This window comes from Cetorhinus maximus, unplaced genomic scaffold, assembly GCF_964194155.1.
Source record: "Cetorhinus maximus unplaced genomic scaffold, sCetMax3.hap1.1 HAP1_SCAFFOLD_44, whole genome shotgun sequence".
Lineage (NCBI taxonomy): Eukaryota > Metazoa > Chordata > Chondrichthyes > Lamniformes > Cetorhinidae > Cetorhinus > Cetorhinus maximus.
This window is the reverse complement of record NW_027596099.1, coordinates 2380594-2394513: the sequence shown is the minus strand read 5'-3', so window position 1 is coordinate 2394513 and position 13920 is coordinate 2380594. Positions and strand designations below refer to the sequence as shown.

The 13920-nt window shown below is 43.9% G+C and overlaps 1 protein-coding gene across 1 annotated transcript; it reads left to right on the top strand.

Moving 5' to 3' along the window:
* The first annotated feature begins 1319 nt into the window (after positions 1–1319).
* Positions 1320–13500, top strand: LOC144672802 (uncharacterized). The gene is made up of 6 exons (XM_078534787.1): positions 1320–1409; positions 3794–3916; positions 5390–5512; positions 5933–6067; positions 10989–11111; positions 13312–13500. The coding sequence occupies exons 2-6, from the start codon at positions 3796–3798 to the stop codon at positions 13335–13337; spliced, it is 528 nt and encodes a 175-aa protein (XP_078390913.1). The 5' UTR covers positions 1320–1409; positions 3794–3795; the 3' UTR covers positions 13338–13500.
* Positions 13501–13920: the final 420 nt, after the last annotated feature.

Genomic DNA, 13920 nt, shown 5'->3' with positions numbered 1-13920 from the left:
GTGCGGGTCATTTCCGATCTTCATCGTATGTCCATCACTGAGGGGCGAAGGGAGGGCGATTTATGGAGGGTTGAAGTCCGAAATGGCGGCTTTAGAACGGGGAGGCGTGCACGCCTATCAATGGAGCTATTAAATCAGTCAAACAATGAAAGTTGCGCGCTGCGCTTATTTAGTCCATAAGCTCTGCATATTGGAGACTCGATACAATGCATCCTAAGGGCAGATGGACTATTTTGTTCTTGGACAGGGAGGCAATCGCACTGGTTTCCAAGTCCCGTCGACCCTGGTACATAATAAAAGGGGGAGGCCATTCAGCCCTTTGGGCCTCTGGCACTGCGACAGGAAGAGGCCATAAATTCACTTGAACATCTATTTTGGAACAGGTGAGAGGCAAGGAGCACCTGGAGTCTGCACCAGAGTGTAATATCATATATGTGACCTGTTCACTAACTCAATTCCACCAACATACCTCCAGATACCTTCATACTCTTTCTGCTAAAAGTCTCAGCCTCAGTCTGGAAAACCAAAGTTTACCCCTTTGTGGAAGTGAGTTCCAAATTTCCACTAACCGTGGTTTCATATTTTGTTTGTTGCTGTTTCCTGGAATGTCGGTGGATTGGCAAGTGCAACTTATTATTCCCATCCCCAATTGCGCTTGAACTGAATGCTGTTCTCGGCTATTCAATAGCCAACCACATTGCAGTGGGCGTGTAGCCACATTTCTCGCAGAGCTCCTACGTGCTGAAGATTTAATACCCTTACGGACATTAATGATCCAGATGGGTCCTTACAAAATCCGTCACTATTAATGGGATGAGTTTATAAGTCCAGATGTATTAACTGAGTTTAGCTTCCACTGGTTGCCGCAGAGAGTTTTGATTAATTTGTGCCACTATCTCCCCGAGCTGCCTGCCGTGCCTCCTGAATGACACACCTGTAAAATCACTTTGTTCTCGACACGGCCTTCAGAGGGATTTATTTATCTTAAACACACAACCATATTGCTTAATCATCCATTATCAGCATTGTTAATTCAACCGCACCACTATATAACTCATGCATCGCACAGCAGCGTTCTCGTACACCCGGGCAGTGTCCCCCCAGCTGCCAAGATCAATATATCATCTGTGAGATGAGGAGCGAATATCTGAACAAAGTGATCCTGATGCAATTCGCTGCTGGCTGGATCCGACACAGGCAATGTAAACTTCAGTGTGCTTCCCCCAGCTTTGCATTCCAAGCCTTTGTAGATTAAATGGGGGGCGGGATTTCTCTTCTTGATTTTGGCTTCATTCCACTCGATAAGATCTGAACTTCGATCAGCTGGTGTTTGCACTTCTTGGCGGATCCACTTTCACGATATAGGTCTGAGAAGCTTGTGGTGTGCAAGCAGAAAGCAGTGATCCAAGGTAAGTTACACGTTTCTCTCAAAGAATTAATGTGAGCAATATGATCTGGTTCAAACTGCTGTGAGATTGATTGTATGTTGGGAATTTTCTGTAGATGTATGTTTAATTCATTGTCGCTCTGTGAGCGTGAGTGCAAATCTCAATTCCCACCACCAGCCCCACAGCCCCGATGAGTTGCTGAAGTGTTGCTGCTCTGGTCTATCCAGGTGTTTAGAGTCGAGTGTTTCGAAAATGTGAGCGAACACGAATGCTCTTTTTAAAAAAAACTGTTTCCATTCGAATGATGGGATATAGAACAGTGCAGCCCTCACCTATCACCGAAACCTGGAGTAACGCAGAGTTCTTCTGCACTTTTGGCGAACGAATGTCCGCTCATTACTGATCAAGAAGCTATGTTTTATCTGTCAGAACAGCCCGTCCAAAAGTGCGGAGCTCATTATGATCTGGCCCTCCGACAATGCAGCACGACCTCAATACAGAAGGTTGACAATGCAAAACTGCCTTAATAGATCCCTTCCGAAATTGCAACACTCTCTCAGCACAGAGCCTCAAAAAGTGTAGCACTCTATAAGTACTGATCCCCAGCAGTGCAACGCTGCCTCAAAACTGACCCTCTAACAGTGCAGCACTCGCTCAGTACTGAAACCCGACAGTGCAGCGCTCCCTTAGTACTGACCTTTCGAGAGAGCAGCACTCCCTCAGTACTGACCCTCCGACAGCGCAGCATCCATCAATACTGACCCTCTGACAGTGCAGCGCTCCTTGAATACTGAACATCCAACCGTGCAGAACTCACTCAGCACTGACACTCCGATAGTACAGCGCTCCCTGGTTGCTCACCCTCTGACAGTGTAGCTCTCTGTTAGTGCTGCTAAACAAAAAGTGCAGGCAAGGAGTATTGGGCTCAAGTTCCTCGAGTGTGACTTCATCGCTAGATATTCCTCCTTAGAGTCGAGACTTTTGTCGACATTTTATTTACACAGTTGTAATATAATGAAAAACCTTAACCAATATTACAGAGCACGAAGAAAAAACATATATTGCCGTTATCACTGAAAAAACGATTATGCACTGGACTTTGAATTCTATAAGGTCAATTGACTTAGTGATTTGCAACAGCTCTGAATCAGGGAACTGGAGCTTATTTTATTGAGATTCAGTTTCACTGTTTCCATCAGACCTGAATTCAATTCATTTCTCCCTCATTCCTTCACTCCCCTGGCCTCCCACTCCGTCTATCACTCACTAACTCACCTCATTGCTCACCCATCAGCATGAAGGTGTAAAACATTCCTCAGATGCATTCGGCGAAACACAGGGTGTTGTTGTTCTTATTAATCACTCATTCAAAGGATGTGGGCGCTGATTAGACGAGCGTTTGCTGAAAACCCTAATTATCCCTTGAGAATGTGGTGTTGAGCTGCCTTCTTGAATCACAGCAGTCCCTGTAGTGTAGGTGCACCCACAGAACTGTGAGGGTGGGAGTTCCAGGATTTTGACTCAGTGACAGTGAAGGAATGATGATATAATTACAAGTCAGGATGGCCTGTATCTTGGAGGGGAACTTCCAGGTGGTTGCCATATATCTGCTGCCCTTCTCCTTCTAGACGGTCGTGGTCGTGGATGTTGAAGGTACTATTTAAGGAGCCTTGGTGAGTTCCTGCAGTGCATGTTATGGATCGTACAAACTGCTACTGCTGTGCGTCAGTGGTGGGGGAATTAATGTTTGTGGGTAGGGTGACATTCAAACAGGCTGCTTTGTCCTGGATGGTGGCTTCTTGATTGTTGTTGTAGCAGTGCTCTTCTGGAGAAGTGGAGAATATTCCATCACACCCCTGACTTTTGCCTTGTCGGTGTTGGGCTGGGATTGGAGAATCAGGCGGTAGGTTTCCAGCGGGATTACCAGCCTTGGCCTGCTCTTGTAACCTAATCATTTATATGTCTGGTCCAGTTCAGTTTCTGATCAATGTTGCCTCCCAAGATCTTGATGGTCGGTGTTTTAACAATGGCATTGGGTTTGAATACCCCTACTGTCCTGGACCGAATGCTTTCCGCTTAAGTGAACATTACTGAAATATGAAGATATTGTCTGTGTACTGATTGGGCGCCACAATATCTACTTTTCAACAGAGAGTGCGGCATTTTCTAAAATATAATTATCAGGCTGTGAAAACATTTAGGGCGAACTGTAATCCTGACGGGCGCTACGTAATTGCAGGTTTTTTGGGATAACAAATGATTCCCCGCAGACATTGATCATTCTGACTCCCAGCTGCGGGGAGATCCATTGTTTCATGGCACCACTTGTGTTATCACTGTTTAGGTCGCATCTGATGTCTGGTTTGACCAATCAGGGACCGAGAAATGTTGATATGTCTTTTCAGCAATGGCGTCCATGAGTGATGAAAACCCTCGCGGGAAGATTGAGGACATTTTGAATACGTTCGACAATCCGAATCTTCAATTCGTCTTGAGGCACATGTTAACCTTCAGAGACTTCATCACCTGTAAGGCCGACACTATCGCTCTAAGTTATGGTTTCCTTGAATTTATTTGTTGCTTGGCTAAGAATAATAGAGCTGAAACATTTGCTTAATTTTGATTCCAATTTTGGAGGCTTTAATTGTCGTCTCTTCCTTTATACATTTTATGCCTCCACCCATTCTTCAATCCTTCCTTTCTTCCTAAATCCTTGCAGTGATTCCCCACGTGTTCCTGAATAGCATGGCAGGTTTACAAAGTGTTTAAGAGGGCCTATGGAATCATTTCATTTCTTAACTGAGGTATAGAACAGACAAGCATGGCGCATATACTGCATCTGTGCAAATCATTAATCAGGCATACATGATTCCTGAGTGCAGCGCTGGTTACCGTATTACAACAAAGATCTGATTGTATTGGATAAGATACGGTGGAGGCTTTTGGGGATCGGACTGGAAAACTGCAGCTGTGCAGAAAGAATGGATCGGCTGTGATTGTTCTCCATCAAACAGCGGAGCCAAGGGGTGAATTGGTTGAGATGTACAGAATTATTAGGGGCCTGGCTCAATAAGATATGAAGGAGAAATTTCCTTTACCAGAGAGAGCAGTGATTAGGTGGCATAGATTTTAGTTGATCTGTGTTAAAAAATGGAAAGGGAGTTGAGATTTTTTTGTTTCAGACAGTGGGATGCAGGGTTCCGCAACTCATTGCCAGAAAGTGTAGTCGAGGCAGAACCGCTCATGTCACTTAAAAAGGGTGTGGATACGCACATGAAGTGTTGTTGGCTGCATGGTTACAGAACAAATGCTGGATGAGGCGAGACGGCTCGTTTTCCAGCTGGTGCAGACACGGTGACCCAAGTGGCCTCTTTCTGTATAGTAACCTTTGCAAAATTCTATAGTATTGAGCAGGTGGTGACTATTGTAATAAAGTTAGAGATTATTTTGCGTTGACTTTTAAGAGGATGAATCCTTTAAGTTTATGAATGGTAAGGACAGGGTTGAATTGGAGTGAATGCACTCAATTGCCGTGGAAAGGAATTATCTCCCTATCCATAATCATTATTGACTGATGCTTAGAGAAGGACTCATTTCTTCATTGAGTAAGTGGGTGTACTGTGTAACGCATGAGCACAGGAAATGTTTCCGGCAGGCAGTTTAAAGTGACACTGGGAGAGCACTTGTATAAAGGTGATTGGAAATATGGGATGCGAGGCTGAGATGAGAAGCGAGAATGGGATGAGACTTGGGTGAAGTCTAAACACCACCCCTCGTTAACTTGGCTAGGTGAGCAATTACGGCGCTCTATATTCTATGTACTTCCAAGAACTTTCCTTCTTCCTTCCCCCCTTAAATTTCATCCCTCTTCCCAGCATTCACTACCTTACATCATTCATTTCTTCCAAATTTACTTCCCTCCTTCCCCGTTTCTATTCGGTATTGTCTGCCGGAGTGAATGACCTCATGCACTCTGACAAATGCTTCTCTCTCATTTCTAGTTAAGGTCTCTGGAGGTCTGAAGAATTCACGGCAGAGGATCAGTGATCTCCTCGACCGCTGTGATGACAATCTGCTCGCCTTCTTCTTTAATCAGTTCTTAGTCTTCAGAAAGGACGTTCAACGTGAGTTCTGCAGATAGATTGTAACTGTTCAGTTGAGTGATAAAGTTTCCTGCTCGTATGAAGTCCACATTCCACCATTAACCTGGGATCCACAGTCCTTCACTGGATAGGGATACAGAACTTTAACATTTTCATATATGCTATTAGCAAATCGCTCTGTCATTTCAATCCTCCAGGCATTCAAGCACTCCTGGCTCCTGACAATCCTCCATATCCAGGTCATTGTACATTTTTGATGATCATCACTTCGCTATTGGCAGACATGTCGTGATGTACCTTGCACATCACCTCCGTGGCACACTCCCCAGTCAATGAAATGCCCAGTCCTCGGTCTCCGATCTCAAGCAGTTTTCAAATTCTAACTCCACAGTGCGAACGTTTGGCGGTGGATTCTGTGACTGCTTTTCATTTCACTTACAGGAATTATCTCCAGTGGTGACCGGGACAATGCAAAGACTCGTCGACAAAATCTCGTCTGTCTCCTCGACCAGGCAGAGGAAGGAGATCTGATCGCTTTTGAGCAGATTATATCAAGCTACATCTCCATTGCTCGAGGTGAGTCACAGTTCCTATCGTCTAAGATCTGTCAAAGCCCACGCGTGCCAACAGTTTATTATTATACAATCAAAGTTCATGGAAGTCCACAATTTATTGTTATACACACAAAGCTCATGGAAGCACATAGGTTATTATTATACAATCAAAGTTCATGGAAGTCCACAGTTTATTATTATACACACAAATCTCATGGAAGGACATAGGTTATTATTATACAATCAAAGTTCATGGATGCCGACAGAACACTGTACAATCACAAACATGTTGAGATTGACATGTGCACATTCGATGCCACATCAAGGCCATGGGCCTAGTGGTGCAAAATTGGATTAGAATAGTTGGGTGATTGAATGGCGCAGGCCCGATGGGCCGAAGGGCCTTTTACTGTCCCTTAAACCTCTGTGAATCTATGATTATATTCATCATGCCTTGGGGCCTCCGTCTGCTGGCAAAGGAGGCGAATCAGATTCCCAATATGCATAGTGTTTAACTTCTGTTTGAGGTTTTGCCTCATGCTGTTAACCATTGGTCAGCCATGAAAAATGTGTATGATAATGATAACCATTAGTTATAGAGCACCATTTAGAACACAAACTCATCGCAGCGATTGACAGCAATGATATCAAACAGTTATTTAACACCACTTCACATAAGGAGGTGTGAGCACAGGCTAATGAGGCTTCGGTCCAACGGGGTGATTTTAAGGAACAGAGACAATTGAAGAGACACGAAGGCTTGGGAAAGGGATACAGATGTTTAGAATATAAGCAGTTGGTAACTAATGTTGGAGCAGTTAATAATGATGGTGCTCAAGAGGCCAGAAACCAAGGAGCAGAAATGGAGGGTTTGCCATCCGGTGTTATCTGTGTTCCGCTTCATCCCATTCTCTAATAAGCCTCCGCTGTTGGCACTACCATCTCTGTGTATCTCACGTAAAGAAATACGAACACGAGTAGCCCATTCATCCGTTCAAATCTCTGTCCTCATTCAATGACCTAAATTTATCTAGACGATTGTGGTTTAAGATAAAGCAGATAAAAAAGGCCCTGTGACAGGCACAAGCAGAGTAAAACTGTAGACAGCCTATAGAAGTATAGGACATACAGGTGCGAGGTTAAAAAAGGAAAGTAGGAAAGCAACGAGGTGGTAACAATAAAATTTGGCAAGTAAAATCAAAGAAAACTCCATTATTCTTTATCAGTAGATTAGGAACAAGAGAATAACTGAGGACACGGTCCGGCCTAACCGAGGCCTCCATGGAAACTTGTGGGTTGATGCTGAAGATGTGGGCAGGGTCCCAAATGTGTACTTTTTCTCTGTCTTCACTAAGGAGAGGGATGATGCAGACATTCTACTTAAGGTGAAGACATGTGAAAGCTTACATGCAATAAGCATAGTTAGAGAGGGCGCACTGAAGGACTGGCTTCACTGAAGTTCGATAAATTACCAGGGCCAGATGGATTATATGCCAGGCTGTTAAAGGAAACCAGGGAGGAAATAACGAATGCCCTTAAGACTACTTTCCAATCCTCACTAGATACAAGCAAGGTAGAAGAGGATTGGGAGACTGCAAGGGCTGTACCAAATTTTGAAATAGTTTGTGTGGGAGCGGCCATAAAATTATAAACCAATTAGTATGTCTTCACTGGTGGGCAAATAATTGGTATCAATTGTGAGATGCAGGATATATTGTCACTTTGAAAGGAAGAGATTGATTACGGATAGTCAGAATGGTTTTCTCAATTGATGATAGTGCCATACCAAATTAATAGACATTTTTCACGAAGTAACAAGTCGGATTGATGAGAGCAGTTCACCGGATGTTATAAACAAGGATATTCCCAAGGCACTTGACAAGGCCCCGCATGACAGACTGGTCAAACAAGTGTGATCCCATTGGATACGGGGGAAGGTGGCAATCTCGATCCAAAGTTGGCTCATTGACAGGCGACAAATTGCAATGGCCGATGGCTGTTTTTGCAAATGGAACGCGGTTCCCAGTGGATTTCAATGCGCTCAGTGTTGGGGCTCTTGCTGTTTGTTGGATATATCAATGATTTGCACTTAAATGTGCGATCCGGAAATTTGCAGAGGAACCAATAATTGGCCCTGCATTTAGTAGTAATTTGGAAAAGTGCTGCCTCCAGGAAGCTATCAATGGTTTGAATGAGTAGGCAGAAAGTTGCCAAATAGAAATTAATCCAGAAAAAGGGTGAGCTAATGCATTTGGTGAGGGCAACCCAAGCAAGGGGATACTCAATAAACAGGAACTTATTGATAGTGGCTGAGGAAGTGAAGACCTGGGAGTGCTTATCCACAGGTCCTCCAATGTTTCAGGGCACGTGGAGAGGGGGTAAAGAACGCAGATGGAATGTTCCCTTTATTGGATGAGGTGTTGAATACAAAAGCAGAGATGCAATGTTGGAATTGTCCAAAAAGCTGGTTAGGCCGCAGCTGGAATTTTGTGTAGAATTCCGGTCACCACATTATAGGAAGGACAACAGAGTTCTGAGACAGTGCAGAACGGATTTACAGGAATGTTGCCAGGTCATTAAACGTGGCGTGCGGTGTGGCGGGGTCTGTGGGATTAGGGTGACACAAAGAAAATACATTTCACCCAGAGGATACTGGGTGCCTGGGATTCACTGCCTAAACTGGTGGTTGAACCTGAAACCTTCAACTCAATTAAATGGTACCTGAAACGCTGTAACCTGAATTGCTACGGAACAGGTGCGGGAAACTGGGGTTTAAAATGAGCTACTGGTTGATTTATTTTTCTCTTTCCATGGCCGGTGCAGACACCGTGCGCTGAATAGGATCCTTCTGCGCTTTATCTTTTCCGTGGTTCATAACTCTCACCTCTTGTCCCCCTAACCCTCTGGACATATGGTTGACAAAGCTGCGAATCTACACCTCAATTGTAATAATTGTTCAAGCGCAAATTCCCATTTTTGGAAGATCTCTCTTCACAACATTACAGTACCTTTACAGTGCAGGAGGAGGCTATTCGGCAAATCGATTTCTCTCTGGCTATCTGAAAGAGCATTCCGCATAATCCCCTATCCCTTGCATTATCCGTGTAACCTTCTATATTCTCTGTTTTCAGGTAAGAATCCAATTCCCTTTTGAAAACCTCGATCGGAATTGTATCTAGCAAATTCCAGGAAGTTTGTTCCGGATGCCAAATGCAAGCTGGCCGAAAAAAAAACAATTTCCCTCCCGTCCTTTCTGCACGTTTTGCTAATCATTTTGAATATGTGCCATCTAGTTCTTGATGCTCACTTAGGTGGGAACATTTCCTCACCATTTACCCTGTTCATACTCCTCAAGATCTTGAATACCTCAACCAAGTCTCCACTCCTCTCTTTCTTTTCTTCAATGGAAATTTTTCTTCAATCTTCATAGCTACATTTCTACATCCCGGGGATACTTCTTGTGAATCTCCTCCGTACTCGATATATTGTCTTCACATCCTTCCGCAAGTACAGTGCCTCAACCAAGTCTCCACTCCTCTCTTTCTTTTCTTCAATGGAATTTTTTCTTCAATCTTCATAGCTACATTTCTACATCCCGGGGATACTTCTTGTTAATCTCCTCCGTACTCGATATATTGTCTTCACATCCTTCCGCAAGTACAGTGCCCGAAACTGGACCTGCAATCCATATGAGGCCTAATTATTGTATTATCCAAGTTCAACATGATCGCCTTACTCTTGTACACAATGCCCCTATTAATAAAGCCTAAGATAGTATATGATTTACGAACTGTGCTGTCAACACACCCTGCCACCTTCAAAAAACCTATGTACGAATACACTGAGATTCCTATTTTCATGCATCTCCTTTAGAAGCTCTCCCTTCATTTCATACCGTCTCACCATAACATTCCTGATGAAACGGATCATCTCACTCTCTCTGCAATGAACTTTATCTGTCTCTTCTATGCACAATCCTCGAGCACGTCTATGTCCATTTCAAGTTCAAGATTGTCCCCATCACAGTTGACAACAAGTTCAATCTCCATATCATGTGTAAATTTGAAATCATGCCCTGCCCACCAGATTCTGGGCCATTAATATATACCAGGCAGAGCAAGGGGGCCCCAGAACTGATCTCTGAGGAACTCCAAACCTTCCACCAATCTGAAAAACAGCCATCTATCGCTCCTCTCTGTTTCCTTTCATTCAGCCAATTCCATATTTAATTGCCTACTTTCCTTTTTATTCCATGGCCTGGAATTTCGCTCACAGGTCTGTTGTGTGGCACTGTATTAAATTAATTTTGAAAAACCTTATAGACAACATCAACAACCTTCCCTTTATCGAACTCTTAACATTTAAATGACATTTCCTTTTATTTCAATCAGAGAAGTTCAGGCCTAGTTTTTTATTTACCTTTTGTACCCACCCACCCAACGAACATCCCCAAAAACCCCCACCGTGCTAAAATGTCCAACAAGCAGATCTATTTATTTATTCATTTATTTTTGTCAATCCTCCATTTCAGCTCTAGTTAATACCGTGAAAATGGCGGGTAGGTTATTTCTGAATGTTCAAAATTCAAGGGATAACATACAATTTGCTTGATCCCCTGCCTCCCAAAACACCACCACACCCACACCCCACCACACCCCAGACCCCCACCTCCCCTTTTTTATATCTTTCTTTCAGCCCAAGGCAATGTTGCCCTTAGCCTACCCTGACTTGCTCCAAGTTATAGGCAAATACATGGCAGAAACACTTCAGGTGTACTCGACCCAGGTGTTTATTTAGCTGAGGCATGACTGATCAGACACCCGTGTCGCCTCTTTAGTTTCATTTCGCTACGTTGAAAGTCGCCTTGTGAAGGTCAGTTTATTTTGTTGGTGCAGAAATGTAAAACCAGTGTTTAAGCCACAAACATTGCTGTATGTTTCCAGCAACAGCAGCTGGCAGGGCAGAGAATCCTCGTCAAATCATCGACTCTCTTCTGTATAAGCTTGATGCCGCCAGTCTCAGCGCCGTCTTGCAACATCTTCTAACGATGCGGGAGCACGGTGTCCGTAAGCATCCGTTTACATTCACATTCTTCAAATGATTCGGGGCTCATTGTGAGATACAGGAAAATCATCCACCCTTACCCAATTTCAAAGAAATTTTTGTATATCTTTATTTTTACACACGGAGGGAAGCGGGGGTGGGTGGTGGGTGGCGGGGGGGTGGTTATTGAGGAGCCCAATATGAACGCATGTACATAAGTAACTAAAGGCCAATGGACAAGTAGATAAAACTGGGACGTATTAAGGGTACAAGCTGATGAGATTTAGCGGGATTCTTCGTGGGATCAGGGCTTTCATCACGTGGTGGTTTCTTGCTATTCACCGGAGAGTATAAATAAAAACAGGCCAGTTCCATTGCCCGAAGGGTGGTTAACAACTCGCTCTAAAAAAAATAGGGTTTCAATGGATAGCGATTGTACAATGCTGCGGCATGGAGAGATCCGAATTTCCTCTTACATGAGACACAAAGCATTCGTCTGCAGGTGAAACAGCTACCGGAGGGAAACTGAATGTTCACCTTTATTGAAAACGGTTGGATTATAAGTGTAGGGATGTATCGGGGCAACGGCGCAGAATGCGAATGAGCGTTTTTCAGGCAATATTGATCACATTATGTGAGGAATAATATAACTGAATTGGAACCACTCCATAATAGGTTCAATATTTTTTATTCTTCGAATGATCAGCTTAGCTCGATACTCATGGGGGTGTGGAAGAATACGAGGAAACGCTTTGAAATCGTTTCGTAATCTTGATGGCAGTTAAGGGGGTGGATAGTGTGTGAATGTTCCCCTCGTGGGGGATTCTAGAAGAAATGGAGCGTCGATTGGGAATCAGAGGGCGTCTATAACTGATTACGCCCAGGAGCATCTTCTCCTCACAGATGGTGCTGATTTGTTACCATTATCCATTCCAGAGAGCTGCAGAGACCGTCATTACACCTCAGAAACATAGAGAATAAGAGCTGGAAACGGTCATTCGTCCCTTCAAGCCTGCTCCAACATTCGATGTGATCATGCATGACCAATTACCTCAACGCCGTGCTACCACTCTTTCGCCACACACTTTTGACATCTTTAGAGAAGGGAGACCTGTCTATCTCCTCCATTAATATATTCAGTGCGTTGGCCTCCATAGCCTTCTGTGGTAGAGAATTGCACACGTTCACAAACATCGGAGAGAAGAGGTTTCTCCTCACCTCAGTTCTAAATGGCCCACCCTGTATCCTGAGACTTTGACCGCTTGACCTAAATCACCCCCAGCCAGAGGATGCATCATCCGTTCATCCAGTCTTTCCAGCCCTGTCATAATTGTTTATGTGTCAATGAGATTCCCTCTCTGTCTTCTAAATTCCAGTGAGTACAGGCCTAGTCGGCCCAGACTGCCCTCTTAGGACAATCCTGTATTCCAAGGAATCATTCCAACGAACTTTCGCTGCAGTCCCCCTATGGTAAGCATGTGTTTTATTAGCTAAGGAGACTAAAACTACACACAATGCTCCAGTTGTTGTCTCACTGTGGGCCTTTCCAGCTGCAGTAATGCATCCTTGCCCCTGTACTCAAGGACATTGATGGCTGAAATAGGCAGAATTTGAAACAATCAAGGTGTCAAGGGTAATGGTGAACAGGCAGGTAAGTGGAATTGAGATTAAAATAATATCAGGCATGAATGGCAGAGCAGACTTCAGGGGCTACGCGCCCTGCTCCTGAATGTATAATAATAATAATTATTAATATTATTGCAATTATTATTATTTTAATTACTATGCTCTTATACATTGGAGCTCATTCATCAAACAGCCAGTGTTGAGATAAAATGCGGGGGTGGGGTGGGGTTAGGGGGGAGTAAAGGGGGTTGGTGGTTGGGGAGGACGGGCAAGAGCTGCGAATAATTTAGCAGCTCGTCCTGAAAGCCAAAAACGACACACCAGGCAGAATGGGCTCCGTCATATCTGCAACAGACTGTGGTAATTTCATGTTGCTCTTTGAGCAAAAAGTTCTGGAACATGGAGAGATTAAATTTGTGATTCGGTAATACTGAGCACTGAATACTCCACATGTGGAATATTCAATCCGATTTGGGCATTGCACTACTGGTCTGATCTATTGACCATGGAGAGAGGGTGCGCATGTTTATAGAATGATATTGCAGTTATCTGGCAGGTTAGTATTGTTTTAATTATGTGCATTGTTTTGCTCCACAGGCATTTCTGCTCAGCTTAATCCCTGATGTTTTACAGCTGCTGACTAAAAATCACACCCTCACAGTTCAAGTGCACTATCATCCTAACGCTGAAAAGCACTCATTAAAAACTGTACTTAAAATTGCACCTGTCGTTCCCGGTCCCTGATTAAAACAGCTTTGGAATCGACACACAGGGAAAGGGCTGGGCCTATGAGTTACGTGGCAATGCAAGAGGCATGAGGAGAATTGTGTATAATTCGAGTCAATCACCTGTGGAGTGGAATACGAGCCTAGGATCCGGACACTGCTCTTATACCAGTGAATTACCCTTGAAAGTGTCTTTAGTGAGATGGTGCCAAGACAATGCGGCCCCCTTGAGAACTTAGGATATGCAGAACAACAAAAAAATCCTCAAATTCACATTGGCATGAGTTTTGACCACACGCTGTATAATCCCTTCCTGGTTGCTCAGCTTTCTATTTTTACAAATATTCCAGTGCATTTCATTCGGTCCAACAGTAAAGGTCATGCTTATCAGCTAGCTCTCTGTGATTGTAAGTGCTTAAGTAACCATCACTCAACTGCCCAAACCATGATAGTGCCCCAGCTATATCAGTTCACTTTGTTC

What these genes read in the sequence shown, in the direction of transcription:
- LOC144672802 (XM_078534787.1), top strand. Translation starts at nt 3,796, where the DNA reads ATGGCGTCCATGAGTGATGAAAACCCTCGCGGGAAGATTGAGGACATT. An exon ending in CTTCAGAAAGGACGTTCAAC is followed by an intron (nt 5,513 to 5,932) that starts GTGAGTTCTGCA and finishes TTTCACTTACAG; the next exon opens with GAATTATCTCCAGTGGTGAC. An exon ending in CTACATCTCCATTGCTCGAG is followed by an intron (nt 6,068 to 10,988) that starts GTGAGTCACAGT and finishes GTATGTTTCCAG; the next exon opens with CAACAGCAGCTGGCAGGGCA.